The sequence below is a fragment of the Aulostomus chinensis genome, chromosome 15 (genome assembly GCF_037954235.1).
Source record: "Aulostomus chinensis isolate RoL2024-O1b breed Wild chromosome 15, RoL_Achi_v1.0, whole genome shotgun sequence".
In the NCBI taxonomy this organism is placed as follows: domain Eukaryota; kingdom Metazoa; phylum Chordata; class Actinopteri; order Syngnathiformes; family Aulostomidae; genus Aulostomus; species Aulostomus chinensis.
This window is the reverse complement of record NC_141334.1, coordinates 9,775,062-9,792,603: the sequence shown is the minus strand read 5'-3', so window position 1 is coordinate 9,792,603 and position 17,542 is coordinate 9,775,062. Positions and strand designations below refer to the sequence as shown.

At 40.8% G+C, this 17,542-nt stretch overlaps 3 protein-coding genes across 3 annotated transcripts; all 3 read left to right on the top strand.

Annotated features, from left to right (window-relative positions):
- The first annotated feature begins 7 nt into the window (after positions 1–7).
- Positions 8–1,642, top strand: LOC147248595 (claudin-4-like). Its single transcript, XM_086225643.1, has one exon. The coding sequence runs from the start codon at positions 296–298 to the stop codon at positions 965–967; it is 672 nt and encodes a 223-aa protein (XP_086081769.1). The 5' UTR covers positions 8–295; the 3' UTR covers positions 968–1,642.
- Positions 1,643–4,766: 3,124 nt separating this feature from the next.
- On the top strand, positions 4,767–6,676 carry cldn3c (claudin 3c). The gene has a single exon (XM_086225644.1). It carries the CDS (start codon positions 4,893–4,895, stop codon positions 5,541–5,543), a length of 651 nt encoding a protein of 216 aa, XP_086081770.1. The 5' UTR covers positions 4,767–4,892; the 3' UTR covers positions 5,544–6,676.
- Positions 6,677–11,696: 5,020 nt separating this feature from the next.
- Positions 11,697–15,986, top strand: abhd11 (abhydrolase domain containing 11). Its single transcript, XM_086226621.1, has 6 exons — positions 11,697–11,926; positions 12,986–13,121; positions 13,420–13,593; positions 13,771–13,941; positions 14,166–14,347; positions 15,112–15,986. Exons 1-6 carry the CDS (start codon positions 11,799–11,801, stop codon positions 15,245–15,247), a joined length of 927 nt encoding a protein of 308 aa, XP_086082747.1. The 5' UTR covers positions 11,697–11,798; the 3' UTR covers positions 15,248–15,986.
- Positions 15,987–17,542: the final 1,556 nt, after the last annotated feature.

Genomic DNA, 17,542 nt, shown 5'->3' with positions numbered 1-17,542 from the left:
ATCACCTCCTTAAGACCAGCGGGAAACCGAAAAAACAGCATTAGAGTGGGACGTGGACAGAATCTTGTTTGAGACGGCTCAACACTTCTGACTCAGTGGCAGGTGTGGTGGGGACACGTCCAGGAGCCTGTTGGAGGGAGGGTCAACACAGAGGCGCCGGAGAGGAATGCAGATATTTGCTGGAAAATAAACAAGGAAAAAGGAATCAAACAAAGGAAGGAGAACTCAATACAGTGGAACAAAGGGGAGTGCAAGTGCAGTTTAAGGAGTGTTTGATCTACTGTCTGGGTGCACGATGGTGTCTTTTGGACTTGAACTGACCGGCGTCACTCTGTCGGTGCTTGGTTGGGTGTTGAGCGTGGTGAGTTGCGCTCTGCCAATGTGGAGGGTCTCTGCCTTCATCGGTGCCAACATTGTCACAGCTCAGGTGTACTGGGAGGGTCTGTGGATGAACTGCGTGTTCCAGAGTACAGGGCAGATGCAGTGTAAAGTCTATGACTCCATGCTGGCTTTACCTCAGGACCTGCAGGCTGCCAGGGCGCTCACTGTCGTCTCCATCATCGTAGGGTTGGTTGCCCTCCTCATCTCACTGGTGGGGGCAAAGTGCACTAACTGCATCGATGACGAGGGAATTAAAGCCAGGGTGATGGCTTCCTCTGGCGGGGCCTTCATTACAGCAGCACTGACACAGCTGGTGCCCGTTTCCTGGTCAGCGCACACCATTGTGGTCGAGTTCTACAGTCCCATCATCCCCTCCGGCCAGAAGATGGAGATTGGTGCAGCATTGTACCTGGGCTGGGCTGCTGCAGCCCTGCTGGTGGTGGGGGGATCCATCCTCTGCTGCAGCTGCCCCCCACAAGAAGAGAAACCAGTCAGGTACAGCGTGCACCCACAGAGTCGAGTAGCATACTCAGCTGCTCCAAGGTCAGCAGGCCAAAGTTCTTACAACAGGAGGGACTACGTTTGAGGACGAAGACATAACCTCCATTCTGACATGTATCACTCTACTTTGTGTTTGTACGGACATGTACCTTAGTTTAACCAGAACCTTTAGCATTGTTTGTGAACATTAAAGGTACAAATTGTATGTAGATATTGTTTGATACTTTTGAAACTGGAATTGGAAGCACTCTACAGGAGTTTGACGTTTATACATAAGAATCAGTCTGAAGCAAGAAGAAGGAAATGATCCTCAAACTCTGTTAAAAGGTACATATGATGTGTTAAAGAGTTCAGCAAGCAGTCAAACTAACATTTTCTATATTTATTTTTTGTTCTCATAACTTTTGGATCCATTGTTGATGTTCCTTGCTGTACATATCAAGTATCATGCTGGCAAACACTGCAAAGGAAATAAGGACTCTTGTGATATCATATGTTTTTAAAGGGATATTTTGCTTTTTGGGGGGAATAATATTATTTCTCAATATGAATACAAAATACAATGAATGAGTCACAGATGTGAACCACTACACAGCTGAACAAAATGGAGCTCACTTTCGGCTCCCAAATGAGGTCAAAATGGCAGAATGGACTGTTAAAAAAAGAGATAAATCAAGATAAAGTTAATGCTGCCAGACTTTTGGAAAAAGTGAGTGTTTTAATTTTCATCTCTGTGTTTAGACATTTTCCACAATGTTTATTGGACCCTTTTGGCTATAAATATGTCTATGTGATTGCTACAAATAGATCATTAAAATGTTGAAGTCATGCCACTATATATGCAAATGTACAGACTTACTGAAATCATAATAATTACTCTATATTAAAGTAATAAAGATTGATTACTAAAAAATAGATACTGTGACTAATTCATTCTGATTAATCAAAGATATGTAAAGATATAAAGATATATATTACTTTTGAAATACTTGGAGTGAGAACAACAGCTAATCTGACGAATATATTAACAAGATAACCCAAACGTGCTTTAATTGTCACAACTTACCTGTAAATTAGAAATATTTCTTGTGATTGAGACTCTGATGAGAGGTCCTTGAGTGTTTTTATGAACTTTTGTCAGCTGTCAGACTGTTTTGAACAGTCAAATCTGTGCTGTGGCAGGTGTGCTGCAGTGAAGCAGCCTGTTTTGTTCTGTATGAATAAAATACACGTGACCTATTACTGCTCAATATCACCGAACAAACCAATTAAACAAACCCCTTCGTCAACTCAAAGCTTGCCCAATCAGGACAGCGCTCATCCCGAACATTTGTGGCCTAGGCGACTTATTGTCAAACTGAAATGACAAAGGCCTTTTTGATCTTTTTTGGGGGGGGGGCAGATGTTTGTTCACATTCTTCACGTATTAAACAATATGTGTAAAAAAAATGTATTTTTACATTAAACTTAAATATATATTTTTTCCATTTAGGAAGATAGAACTTGTGCTCACAGAAGCATGTACCGACCAGTGTCTTTTAGCAGCATGCATATATTGTACGTTGTATCTTTGGCTGGTCGAATGTTTTGATTATGTGACTGCTGCTTCAGTGGCTACGCGGAGCACTAAAATAGGTTTTGTCTCTCTCTTGCTGATGGATATCCTGTCACTGTGTAGCCTTCTGTAGCCTAACATAATGACACACTCTGGATGCATCCACTTTCCAGTATGCTGATTTAATTCTTCCCGGTGTTATTGATAAGTGACTGTAGATCAGTTATTCCCTGTCAAAACTCCTTTTCACGCTTTAGTTCAGAGGGGTTCCTGTGTCATCCTACATAGAACAGCATCTTGAATCTGCTGAAAAAAAGCCAGCAGTAGTCATGATGTTACCTGCGATTAGCAAATAGATGTGAAGAATATGGATGTAAAACACATGAAAAACCAAGACACCTTGAATAATAGAACTAGTACACACAATAGTATCACATAATACTAATAAAAAAAACACATACATATGCCAGAGGGTGAATTGGGGGAAATAATGTTTTCAAGTAACTCCATCAATTTACCTGTGAATATTATGTTAAAGGAAAATAAAAAGGTATGCACAATGTTAAGAGGAGGACAAGCCATCTAAATACTAGGTAGATAGAAAAACATGGATGTTCATATGCAGCCGTGGCTGGAGAAGGTCCCCCGTAAGAAGTAGCTAATGCAAGCAGACTTGTGGGGTTCAAATTGGTAAACTTAAAACATGATTAACTCCAAAATTTAAACATATTCTTAGTTTTAGCTTCTTCCATGAGAATAATTTGCATGCTGTAATGAAAATATATGTAGATTTACTGACCGACCTGTTCGATTCCTGATCATCTGCTATTGTTTTGGTCCAAACAGCCAGCAGGTGATGGCAGCTCTACTGATGCAGGCAGCCTGAAGTTGGTGGCTGTTATCTAAGTAGAATTTTATCAACTGATGTTGTTAGAACAACAGCAGAAATTGACTGATGAAGGTAACGTCCTCGGGTTTGTTTATGTGTGCTGTTGTTTTGGTATTGTTTTGTGTTGGGTAGTTTGTGTGTATGACAAAAACACAAGATCCACGTGTCATTTTTCACCCTGCAGAAATGACACCTGAATATACCAAGTTAGAATGATTAGAATTCAAAGATTAATTTATACAAAACTTGCCAAGACTCTGTACATGTAGAATAAAACCAACGCAGAACAACAGTCTGCCAATAAACCCAATAATGTTTGTTTTTATTAGATTTGGCATTTTGGAAGCTAGAATTAGCCTCTTCTCATCAGAGCAGTTTTCCTAATATTTTTCCCAACCAGACATTTGAGAATTCATAAAAACAGAAAATTATTATCCTTGTGAAAGGAGATTTCATTCGATGGCATTATACATATCTTATATCAGTGTGCCTGGCAGAATGGCAAGTCAGTGGCATGGCATCATGTTTTATTACCGTTTTAGGAAATTGTTATTCATGACCCAAACACATGGTGAATCTACTGTAGTTCATCCTATAAACCTATTTATTGCAAATCCCAGATTATAAGCACACAATTTGTGTCTCTATTCTGTAATAAGTGGCTTCAAACTAAAGACAGACCCTAACGTGTGAGACTAATGATATAGAAATGTAAATTCTTGGGTTGATGACTCTTCACTACAGCGTGAGACAATGATGTCCCCTAACACTCAGTGTACAAGACACAAGACCACATGTCTGCAGAAGTTGTTTGGTTAGAGCAATGAGTTTACCCGATACTGAGAAGATGATGCCGTCTGTATGCCAAAGGCGTCTGAGAACAGAGCTATTATGTTTCCTCTCTGCTCCTATTTGCTCTGGGTGCAGTTATTCCTGTTTCCAGAGCTTTGGGATTGTTTTCCTAACACAGATTCTCCACTGTTTGAGAAACCCACATGACTGGAACCAGGAAGAAGAAATGAAGGATTGACTGTCGCAGAATGACAGTGTGTGTGTGTGTGTGTGTGTGTGTGTTTGAGTGTGTGTGTGTGTGTGTGTGTGTGTGTGTGTGTGTATGTGTGTTGCTCAGGACTAAGAGGAAGCTGTGTTTCTCATTGTCCCTAAACTTTTTTTGATGGGAACTTATCCATACAACCAGCTTACCAGTGACCAACCCCCACACACACACACACCCATCCTCCATCACATCCCTCCTCTCCTGCCCTGCCTCCAGCTCCCCTCCCCCACTGTATGTGCACAGGTGGTGGTGGGCTTTTTTTCTTTTTTGTGAGAGTGAAAACCACCTCCTTTCCCTGACATCATCATCAGGGAACTCCTCCTCACTCACCTGAGGTATAAAGGATCTCTGTTTCCGTGGCAGCATCTCAAAGCTACATCACAGCCCCTTGCAGGTACTTTTCAAGGACACCTGAGCACAAGAGGGGGACGCTTTACAGGGATCTGAAGGCTTTTTGTTTGCTGGGAATTCACAGAAAGTTTGGCTTCCTCCTCAGACAAAAAGCCAGGATGTCGATGGGCATGGAGATTGTGGGTATTACCCTTGGAGTCCTTGGATTTGTCATATCGATAGTGACGTGTGCCCTTCCAATGTGGAAGGTGACGGCTTTCATAGGAGCCAACATCATTACTGCTCAGACCATTTGGGAAGGTCTCTGGATGAACTGTGTCACCCAGAGCACAGGCCAGATGCAGTGCAAGGTCTATGACTCGTTGCTGGCCTTGCCTCAAGAACTGCAGGCCTCCAGAGCTATGATGATCATCGCCATCATACTCGGCATTCTGGGGGTCATGATCTCCATCGTCGGTGCCAAGTGCACCAACTGTATTGAAGATGAGGCATCCAAGTCCAAAGTGATGATCATTTCTGGAATCTTCTTTGTCCTTGCCGGCCTTTTGGTGCTCATCCCTGTCTCCTGGACCGCCAGCGTCATCATCCGTGATTTCTACAATCCCATCCTGACCAACGCACAAAGGAGGGAGTTGGGGGCTTCACTCTACATTGGCTGGGGAGCAGCAGCGCTGCTCCTAATTGGGGGAGCGATGCTTTGCAGTAGCTGCCCACCCAAAGAGACGAGGTACAAGCCACCACGGATGGCCTACTCCGCCCCACGCAGCACCAGTGCAGGAGGAGGCTACGACAGAAAAGATTATGTATGAACTTAAAAGACAAATTGTACTTGTGTGTGTGTGAGTGAGTAAGGGGGAGAGCGAGAGAGAGAGAGAGAGAGAGAGAGAGAGGTTTTTTTGTTGTCTGAAACCACAGGGTAAACCCCTCAAAGAGACTCCGAGATGAAGCGCAAAACAAAATATCTTTTTTTCTCTGTCTAAAATAAAAACAGTTCTAACGTCTTTCTTTCTTCCTCTATGTTTCAGCAGGTGTGTTGTACTATTTTTTTTTAATTCTTCCAGCAGGGCACAGGTTGCTCTTTGTAAAGTTTGTGTGACGAGAATTTGAAAATGCGTAACTGTGTGTGTTGCTCTGTCATTACGTTGGTCAGTCGGTGTCGTCTTTCACTGAAACTTTCAGTTGAGATGCTGTTTGTCGTTTTCAATGACAAGGAGGAGCAAGCGCTCGTTTTACATGGATTTGATTGTGTAATTGTTAAGAATGTGTGTGTGTGTGTGTGTGTGTGTGTGTGTGTGTGTGTGTGTGTGTGTGTGTGTGTGAGTGAGAGTACTTTGCATATAATATTTGCTTAAAGGAGAGTTTCTGCTGAGACTGAAACTAAAGATGGGTCCATGATACGGCCCAAGGCAACATCTTTATCTTCCTCCTCACAGTTTCACCGTTTGAGGACACAGAAAAGACTCTTTCAGTACAGTTTTTTTTTGTCAATATATGTGATTTTTTAAATATATCTGTTTATTTAATGCATTTTTAATGTATTTAATACCAATGTGTGCTTGTGTTTCAAATTTTGTAGTGTCATCATTTTTCAATTTTTAATTCTGTGACATATGTATGTTTGCAATGGCCTCAATGGTCCTCTATACCAGTAATCACAAGTGTGTGTGTGTGTGTGTGTGTGTGTGTGTGTGTGTGTGTGTGTGTGTGTGTGTGTGTGTGTGTGTGTGAGTGATGAAATGATGCCCTGAGGGAGCATGACTGTGACTGTTGTAGGATGTTTGTTCCAGGATCAACAGGATGTCACTTTGAACGACTAAGAGGTGGATTTAAAAACAAAAAAAACAAAACCTGAAATATTTCACAAATGCATGTGTTATTAAATGTTTAAAAGTAGTTACTAAATTGCAAATTTTCTTAAGATTTCAATAAAATAGACTTTTCAGAAGGACGTTGGGGGTTTTGTTTGTTTTCCTTTGCTCAAGAAGGACAATTTAAACCTTTTAGAGCTCTAAGATACAGTAGATGCATCGTGAAGCATGTGCTGCCAAAACAAACAAGGATGAATTCAAGTCAAACAGTGGGTGGGGCCTTGCATGGGTATCTTTGTTTAGGAAGAGATAAAGCCAACTTAAAATGCATCCAGCAGGTCAGCAATAATGGTTAGGTATAGAATGTGATTTCCTTTAGGCCACAAAACCGACCGTGGATTAGAAAACTGGTTTCCTTAGGGAAAACCTGCGCAAATCAGTGGGAAAGAAGCAAAATTGGGGTGAAGCAAGAGACAGAGAGAAAGTTGAGGATACATCCTACACTGATTAACTCAACAGAACATAGCAGAGTGAAAAAAGTCCAGTTTTCCATTTTTCCCGGGTTTGAGTCATTTTTAAATTATAGCTTCAATCTAAAGAAAGAACCAGTGAACAGTCCGAGTCAACCGGTGAGCTGAATAAAGCACAAGAGTGGTGCGGAAGTTAGTCCCTAAACCTGGGAATATGTACGTTGGAACAACTGTGTAACCGATGCTGATAACTGATGCTGATAACTGCATGATGGACACGCTGAGATTAAGCATGACGGGGCAATAAACAAGTCCAACAGTGTGATGACATGACAGTACAGCGATCCAGTGATGTTACTGACCGCACATTTGAAAATCAACTTCTCTTACCTGCAGGAACACGTGAAGTTGACAGGTAGCCGGTTTTCACAAACAAGATGATGACCGGACAGCAAAGTCCACCAGGACCCAGATAGAGACACTAGAAAGGTGGCAGGTTATCAAGGATTTTTTTAACCTTGTTAGTTGATGCACTGTAAAGTTGTGTAAAGCAGATAAACTTCCAACGGCCTCAGCAGACGCGTGTCCTGTCATATTAAAATCAGATATTATTCACATCATTATTCACGTTTTATTCACGTTTCTTCGTGATGAGACAGCAGACGTGTGAGCTGAGATCAACAACGTGGGTAGTAATGACACAAACTAGGGCTGCTCGATCCCTGCGGAAAAAAATCACACGATTAAATTTGTCATTGAGTGATTTTTGGGGATGATCTGCATCGAACAAATTCAAAACTATAATTACGTCTGTGGGATACGATGTGTAGGCATATTGCAACGTTGTTAACATTTTGGCAGTACTTTTTAATGTAATTTCAATCATTTTGCCTGCGTTTGTTCAGGTTGCTCCTGGTCACGATCCATCACAAGCGTTTCATAATCTACATGCTGCAATTTTTGTCATCAAATGTTTTTCTATATCATAGACTTGGTCGTTCTGGTCCGTGTCCACCCTGGGCCGAGATCCTATTTTTTCCCTGTTAAAAGGGTTTTTGGTTTGTTTTTTCTCTCTAGAATCAAGGATCAAAGCACAAAAGGGGTTGTACCCTGTATAGCCGTATGGTATAACTTATGATTTTAGCTTTTCTGAATATATACGACTTGACATGACTTCAGAGTGGAATTCAAAAAATGTCAAATATCTACAATCAGCAGGTTCAATTTGGAGAGAGGAAACATAAACAAACTATCTTATCCTGCAGATACAGGTGACTTTGATAAGTTGGGAGGAGCCTGGTGTTCCTGCTATCACAGTCAAAGTCTCACCAAAGCACCTTAAGTGTCAGATCTACTTCCTAGCAGCAAAAACACGAACATGACCTCAACACACACGCAGAACAAATATGCAGTAAAATCACCAAAATGATGAATTATATATCTTCAATTGTGAGGAGGTACAGAAACATAAATGCTTGCTTGTGTGTTGAGATGACAATCGTTCTTGTTGGAAGTTTTGTTCTGTTTCTCCATGAAACTGAACATTTGTTCCCATTTAAGAGAGGATCAATCTGCAACTCTTATCAGGGAGCTGTGCTTTATGACTTAATGAGCTCGTCAAACTACTTACATATGCAAATATGGATATATTGGAGAAATTGTGAAAGACTCAAATAGCGAGTAACCAAATGGAAATGTTTTGGTCTGATCATTTATGTCATGAGTTTGACTCCTGTTATTGCCTTTCCAGCTTTTTGGGTGAAATATTCATGACGACGCTCATGAATATTTTGCTCATGCACATCATGAACTCTGGTGGAGGTGACCTTTTCTATCAAAACATCTGTCTCCATGAATTATCATTGACATCCAACTCTTCACTCATCCGAATGGTTGTAAAATCCCTCCAGTGTTTATAACAGAGACGCTGAAAATGTCGCACCTGCAGACTGACAGTGTCATTGATTCACCATTACACCAGCAGGCCACTTTCAGGGTGTCTTATTAGTGCTTCATAAAATCTGATGTGACACCAGAAAGCTTTGTAATAATTTATCTTTCTAAGTGACGGAAGCCTTTATTTGACTGAGGATAGTTTTGTTTTGTTTTTCTTTAAATACGGCAGAGTTCAGTGGTATATTACTGAGAGAGTTACGATGGTTTAAGAATCTGTTAGAGTTCGTGATGGGAGTCAAACAAGAGATCTCACCATGACTCAGAAACAGATTCTAGATTGAAATGTAACAACCTTTACCTGTTAAAGAGGAGAATCGTTTTTAAAGGAGAGGAAACTATCTAAGACAAAGAAAAACGCCTAACAAGTGAAGCTCGTCGCTGAGGATTTTTGGTTGTGTGAGCTCATTGTTAAAAAGCAACACATAAACATTCTCAGGGAAATTTCACTGAACTTTACAAACGATCCTGTTGGGGGGGGGGGCCTCTTTTAACCTTTAACAGGGAACAACAGATGGTGAGTAGCCACAGCTAAACCCCTTTATGGATCTCTTTCTCTGGTAGGACCAATTTGAAATAAAAATGTTTTCCAGGCTGGAATAGCATTGCAAGTACAATCCATGAATGTAGTGAATTTGCACATGATGATAGGGGAGTGTCACTGCTTTAATTCATTTCTCTCTCCGGGTTTATTGATGAGAGATTTCTGTCAACATCTGAATTCAAAAATCGACAAAATACCATCCATCCATCCATCGTCATCTTCCGCTTATTCCTACACATTAAGGGTCGCGGGGGGGCTGGAGCCTATCCCAGCGTCAACGGGGGAGAGGCGGGGTACACCCTGGACAGGTCGCCAGTCCATCGCAGGGCCGACAGAGAGACGAACAACCTGCAACAACATCAACATACCTACGGTCAATTTAGAGAATCCAATCAGCCTAGTCCCCGGAGTACCAGAGAGAACCCACGCAGACACGGGTAGAACATGCAAACTCCACACAGAAAGATCCCGTGCCCGAGCCGGGACTCGAACCCGGAACCTTCTTGCTGTGAGGCCACAGTGCTAACCACTGCACCACCGTGCAGCCCCGACAAAATACCACAAAGGAAAAACAAAAATATTGCAAATAACTTAAATGCAAGTTACGCAAAAAGTACTTTACCTCAGTTTACTTCATGCAATAAAGTATTTCAGATTTTCTCAATAAACCAACAAATATCCCTAATCTGCGTGTCAGAACTGTGACATTGTTCTGTTGTTGTGTGCATTGCTCTTTTTGCGTCGCGTGAAGTGGAGCTGGTTCTTAATGTCTCAGCTTCACAACACAGTCAAGGAGGGAAAACACAGAGTTTGAGGGTTATGTTGGGGGCAAAAATCTATCCATGTCAAATAGGAGATTATAACTTTAAAACACTTGCTGGTCTTTAAAGCTACTCATTTTATGTTCATGTTTTTTCACTCTTTGAACAGTTTGATATTTGGCCTAAATCCTAGATTTTCTTTTGCTTTCGCTCTCAGTCAGGATGATTCAGCCTACTTCCCTGCTTGTAAATATAAATGTATCTGGTTATGTCTTTTATTGCGTTGTTTCCACAGTATAAGTTAATACTAAATGTACCTGTGTGAAGCAAGCCAACAACTTGATAACATAGCACAATATTACCGGTACTTGGAATAAATGAAACTACAGGTGAACTACAGGTTGTGACAGTTTCACCATTTCTGATAGGAGAATATTATCTGTAATGCTCAAAAACAAGACACGTATGACCTGATAGGTTAAACTGCTGATGTGTAAAAAGTAAAAATGCACACTCATGCCACAGTTCCCTGGTCTTGTGTCTGTTAGATCTGTACCATGGGCTCCCATGGGCCTCTGTCTCATGCCATCGCTATGGTGACGATTCACAGCGCTCTTCATCCCAACAGACACGTCTCCCATAGCAATGAATGTTTGGAGACCAGGCGAGGGGACCAGACTCTACAGGCTCAGGACTAATGGTTTGTTTTTATGTCCATGTATATGACAAGAACCACAACAACACAGGGACAAATATATAGAAATACATATCACCTGCACTGATCACAAACACACTATAGAAAAATCAGAGTTGAACAATGATTATACTGTAAGAAAATGTTATAATAAAGGAGTAAAAATAAAAAATAAAAATCTAGGTAAACTCAAAATGTCACATTATGATGATGAGGAAAGAGACAGAAATATGATGTAAGGAATTTACAGAGGATTTTTCTATTTTTTACTTCAACATAGAGTAGCATCCCTTCAACTTCCCCAAAACAATTACATCTTTTTATAAAAGCACCTTCATGATAGGAATCGAGGGCAGTCTACATTGTGACAAAATAACCCCCCCTAGTGGTTCAACAAAGGCATTTTCTGGTGAGGCGACTTCACCTCCTCTAATTTTGGAGTTATGTAGTTGAAATTACTATTAAAAAATGGTCATGGATGTAGGAAAGCAACGTGAATACAGATCTTTTGTAATAACCATTAAAAATAAATAATCAGGTAAAAAAAAAAAATCGCCAGTATTTTTTTCAGCAGATTGACCGTGTTACCATTCACATCTTTGGATGACAATTAATCGTTCGTTTGTCAAATTACACCATGAAATATTCACAGTAATATAAAATAGCTGTGGATAATTACCCAACCCTACGTAGCTTACTACGTCATGACGCACCATCAGCTGTTAAGACTTCCCTCGACCTCGGGCGGCTCGTTTGCACTCTCGCTTGTCATTGCAGCGATTTTTAAACTCACATGCTGATGGTAGACAGCCTGATACCAGGTCATATGCTGCCATGAGTGCTTTGTGTCGCCTGATCCGGAGGGGGCTGTTCAGCAGCCGGCCGTCGTGTCGTTTATTTCCGGGAGATCAGAATTTGTGTGCGGTGTCTGCTCCGATGGTGCGGGCAGCTAGCTCATCCAGGTAACGTTATCTATGCTAGCTAAAGGGATGTCCTCTCCTCTGCCTGCGCTGCTGCAGCATCATTGCCAGGTGGAAGTGACAGCTTTATACTCAAATAATTAATTAACTATTCACTTTAACAAATAATAAAGGAATTTATGCGCCGTGTCTTTATCGCTTAAGTAACCGTTAAACGTACACGTGCAAGTGTGACATAAGTGACATTCAGACGTGTGGTTAGCTAAGCTATCGTCAACGCTACTAAAATAGCTAAAATCTTTATGTTGGAGTCCCTAATGTTTCTCTATGATTTCCGTAGAGTAAACTATTAGGACAGTGTAATACGTGTATATTATTCAAATAAAATGCTACTGTTATTTGTACGTTCAGTTAGCCTAGCTCAAGTCAAACCTGTCAAATACGACAGCTTTGTACAATAGTAAATACCGTAAGATGTTTCTGTTGTTAAAATTAGACATTGATTCATTTGAAAATCCCTTCTCAAATGAATCAGTGTAAGTGCAAATGAGGATACATATCAATCAAACATTATAGTTTATGTGAGTCTTTTAGCTGGGTTGATGTTTTTCATTTTTATTTAATAGTTGTTTCACATAGAAATATCCTTTTTGTATGTACCGTAGATGAACATACATAAGGAGAAACGGGGAAATTCAGCATTACAATGAAAAACATTCCTTCCCCCATTAACGTTCTTTTACCAATAATTTGCAAGTTAAATAGAATATTTTTACATAAGAAGATACACCTTTACCTCTTGGGAAGCAGTAACTCTGTATCTCCAGTTTTACCTGATTCTGCACCAGAAGGTGGAAGCAGATCCAGACAATTCAGTCCCAGCAAATCCTTTGTATCAATGTATCCTAGTTGAATCATGAATCATTTGCCAACACAGCAAGGCGCTCTGAATTATTGGTTACAACAAGTTGAAGTAATTCCATCCTTTCACACTCAACCAATTTCAAAGGGTGTATTGCTTAAATTCCTCTTTATTGGAGCTTATATTAGCAATGATATAACAGGAGGATAACAAAGTCTACATGCTCTTTCTACTTCCAGCCCAGTCAGTCTGACCTATGATGTCTTCGATGGGAAAGGAGAAAGTACCCCACTGGTGTTTCTCCATGGCCTTTTTGGCAGCAAGTCCAACTTCCACTCAATAGCCAAGTCTTTGGTGCAGCGAACAGGCCGAAAGGTAACGCAGTGTTGAAGACATCACACTCCATTTAAAAATAATAATAGCCATTACCTTCAATAATGATTAAAGGCCTTAGTACTCGGTATCACTGCAATAAATACTGGTAACCAGCCCCTTGGCTTGCTTGAGGAATCTGCTCATGCACACAACAAACCTTGTGCTGCCGCTTGTGTGATGTTGGCCACATTTCAGTAAATGAAAAAAAGCAAATGCAGGATCCAGCTGACAAAATGCTTTTGTGCTTTCACTCTTTTCTCCCCACTCCAAGTGTCCTAACTGTCCTTTGTCCAGTTAGGTGCTGACCGTAGATGCCCGTAACCATGGCAACAGCCCCCACAGCCCGGTGCTGACCTATGAAGCAATGAGCGGCGATTTGAAACACCTCCTCTCCCAGCTGCGCATCGAGAAATGCGTCCTGATTGGACATAGCATGGGAGGGAAAACGGCTATGACAACCGCCCTCATGCAGGTAAGCAAAATGTCACCATGAATTAATTAGAAATGCTCCTGTGCCCTCACTAGATGCTGCCTGAACGTTCTCATTATACTCTCCTGTCCTGTCTGAGCCTAACCTTCTTCATGCCACACACAGAGGTCCTCTTTCCAATTTCTCACTGTTTTTCTTCCAACCTTCTTCTATTTACAGCCTGGTTTAGTGGAGAGGTTGGTCGTTGTGGATATCAGCCCCGCCCAGTCCTCCACGCGAACAAACTTTCACTTTTACATTCAGGCCATGCAGGCTGTTAAGATCTCCAGGGACCTCCCGCGTTCCACTGCCAGACGGATGGCGGAGGACCAGCTGCGCAGTCTAGTCAAGGTCAAGACTCACATTTGATGTCACACTATTTTATAAATGAAGCTAAAGATACAAGTAGCTCCACGTTAATTTGTCGGGAGTGTGTGCTGTGTGTTCCAAAAATCCTCATCACTAACTAACTAACTAACACATTAATCTTGACTAGCAGTTATTCTGTTAAAAATGTAGTCACGCTGTTTTGGAATCAAGTGGTTGTAGTGGTAAACATTCCTTTCCTCTCTCAGGAGCACTCAGTGCGTCAATTCCTGCTGACTAACCTCGTGGAGCAGAATGGCCACTATGCCTGGAGAGTCAACTTGGAAGCCATCTCTGCACATCTGGATGACATCATGAGTTTCCCCAACTTTAACACAGCTTATGAGGGACCTACGCTGTTTCTGGGTGGAGCCAGTTCTGCTTACATCAGGTATAAAACCTCCCAGTATCATCTGATCTGATCTGATTAATGATAAAGCAATATTTCACCCAGAAAGTGTATTTTGCCCCACAAGTTTTGCCCTTCAAGCTCACCAAGATATTTATCTGCATCACTTCGTTGTGACTCCAGAATGCAGGAAGAGCCAGCCGCGTATATTTAGTTAGAAGCTAATGGCGTCCCATGGCTACCAACTACATCAACAGCAAAACATCCGTTAATGCACTGTCAAGCCTTTCCACAAGCTAAATAAATGTGGCTGGCTCTTTCTGCAGCCTGGACTCACAGAAAAGGGATGCAGTTGTGAAATAAATATCTTGGTGAGCTCAAGTCACCTCCTAGTTAGTACTTACAAACTACACTTTTGGTTGACATACTGGTTTAATCAGGTGTGGAGTATTTTGAACATGTATGCAGCGTATTGGAATATGTGTCTCAATCAGGGTTTTTACATTCCTTTAGGACCCTGCAGCACACGATCTCTTGCCTGTTTGCAACCAGATGCATAAATATGCAAACTTAATGCTATCATGTAGCCTGCTAACAAGTGATACAACCATTAAATATATCAAAATGAAGTACGCAAACACTGGAATAACACATCCTTTTCTTTGATGGACACACTTAAGGAGAAGTGAAAATAAGGGCAGAAACCAACGTAATAGTGAAATACTGGCAGCAGCAGAGGAAACTCTGCGTGAAATCTTTTGTTCTCACATCTCATCATTTTCCCGCTGTCCTCCCTCCTGCTTCAGCTCTGAGGATTACCCTGAAATCCAGCGGCTGTTCCCAAACGCTGACATCCAGTACATCCCAGACGCCAGCCACTGGATCCATGCAGATAAACCGTTAGACTTCATCAGCTCCATCAGCTCCTTCCTGCAGTCCTAGCTGCTCCCTGCTGAACCACTCTGAACATTTTAGTGCACGCCACGTCAGAGTGTCCCTTCGCCCAAACCTAAGGTGAGACATCAGCTTCAGCAAGAGGAGTCGCTAACAGTGCTAACGTATGCCTACCCTGGACCAACTCACACTTCTACAAAAGCCAGTTTGTATGTGCTAACAGTATTAAACACAGTAGCGTGTAGTGGAATGTAGGTGAATATTATTTTGGTGAGAGATGTAGTGTTACAAGGTTGGCAGATTTCTACTTGTTTCATTGATTATAAATCGATAGATCGACAACAGCAATGACATAGAGAAACTGTTTTGGAGGTGCTGTACTAATCCAAAGAAATTCTCTTTTGCACAGTGCTTTCTCTATGATGTATAATAGCAAAGTGGCTTTAGGTCAAGTACAGTCTTTGACTACTGAGGTGGATAACATTTGTACATTGAACTCATGAAACACACACTGAATATTAGAGTTGCCCTTCAAGGTAGAGATACAGGACAAAATGTTTGCTTTGCTGGAGGGCTTTTGTTCATATGGAGGAAGGTGGGACTGCTGTATATAGAAGGCTTGTTTTAGATGGAGATTTTACTGTTTATAATAGAACTATATATTCAGTATGCTGCTCTGGAACTGTATTTCTAACATCCTCTGTGCTGTTTATCTTACATATATCAGAGATGTGGATTTACGTCGTCACAACTGAGATGCTGGTTATATATATATATATATATATATATATAATATATAATAAATATATATATGTATGTATATAATAAATATATGTATGTATGTATGTGTATATATATATGTATATATATATATATATATATATATATATATATATATATATATATATATATATATATATATATATATATATATATATATATATATATATATTTCTGCGAATATAATCTTGTATGAAGCTAAAATGTAGTATCTGTTTCCTGGATATCTCAGGTTTCATCTGTATATGCTACCTGTCATTATATACTCTCTTCTACTTGGGCTGCACGATTCTTGCTAAAATGTAAATCCTGATTTTTCTACCCAAGATTCGCTCATGTTTCGTATTTTTTTCAAGCAGACTGAAATTTGCTGCTTTTTTTTTTTGGTATGAGCACAAGAATCTCGACCTCGTCAGCGCAACTTTCCTCAGTGCGGCTCATTTACTCTCTTTCGCCCCACAACTTCTGTCTCCAGTCGAGGAGGCTGGCTGTTTCTGACTGCCACCTTCTTGAATTTTCAAACACATGCCATGTTGGGTTACTATAGTAACAGGAACCTGGGGAGCATTAAGTGTGATATAGCAGCTGAATAGGTGAGAGAGAATCATGATCATTTAGAAATGAGACCACATGGATGTGTGAATTAATCGTGCAGCCCTACCCTCTACTACTTTTCTGCATCGTCTGTCCAGCAATGAGTCCTGGTAATGTTTTTGTGTTTTTGCTCAGTGCTGCTTTATTTATCTGTATCTCAGCTATCTCTACGAACTATTGCGCAAATCTATCTGGGTATATATGTGTCACAAATATATGCTGCAACAGTCTGATATATGTAATCATTATGTCGTTGATGTCATGTCTGTTTCCTGGGGCTTGAAAAGTAGTCAAACTGCCATCTGCTGGAATATGCAGGGTGTTGTCAATTTGTATGTGCCTCTTTTTGTGGAGCGCTCCTTTTCAATTTCTGTACAACTTAATAAAAACTTTTATTGTACAGTAATAATTAGAGTGGCAGCTGGGTTGCCAGTTTGTGACTTGTCACAAATGAAAACAGTATTCCTTCATGGCGCTAGATGTTTATTACAATCAGTGTTGTGTGTTTGTCTGAATCACAATTCTAAAAGGCTTATAGGATCAGAGATGAGTTAAGCGCAACTCTTTTTGCTTTGCTCCTCCTCATCCTCCCCAACGGCTGGGCAGATGTGTCCTGTTGCACAATACAAGTAGATTGTTGTAAGGTCTGGTAGCACTGACGTGTGAATGCAGGTCCCGCTGCAGCCGCTGTGGTTCTGCAGAGTGAGACTATGTTAAAGATTCTTTCAGCAGCATAAAAGGGGGAAAGTCAGGGTTCAGTCATGGAAAACCTGGTCAGGTCGTGGAATTTGAAAATGGCAATTTTTGATTCTAGTTAATGTTTTTGGTGTTGTTGTTCTTTTTAATGATCATAAGAGTCATGGAATTTTCACAAATAACTCATATTAAAGTAAATGTGCTTCTTTTAAAATCAGTAAAAATCCCTTTTGGTTAATTCCGCTATATTTTGATATGTTAATTGTTTATTAA

Excerpts from the sequence above, each read along its gene's own strand:
- LOC147248595 (XM_086225643.1), top strand. The coding sequence starts at position 296 with ATGGTGTCTTTTGGACTTGAACTGACCGGCGTCACTCTGTCGGTGCTT.
- cldn3c (XM_086225644.1), top strand. The coding sequence starts at position 4,893 with ATGTCGATGGGCATGGAGATTGTGGGTATTACCCTTGGAGTCCTTGGA.
- abhd11 (XM_086226621.1), top strand. The coding sequence starts at position 11,799 with ATGAGTGCTTTGTGTCGCCTGATCCGGAGGGGGCTGTTCAGCAGCCGG. Across the intron at positions 13,942-14,165 it reads AGCTGCGCAGTCTAGTCAAG|GAGCACTCAGTGCGTCAATT; the intron begins GTCAAGACTCAC and ends TTCCTCTCTCAG. Across the intron at positions 14,348-15,111 it reads GCCAGTTCTGCTTACATCAG|CTCTGAGGATTACCCTGAAA; the intron begins GTATAAAACCTC and ends CTCCTGCTTCAG.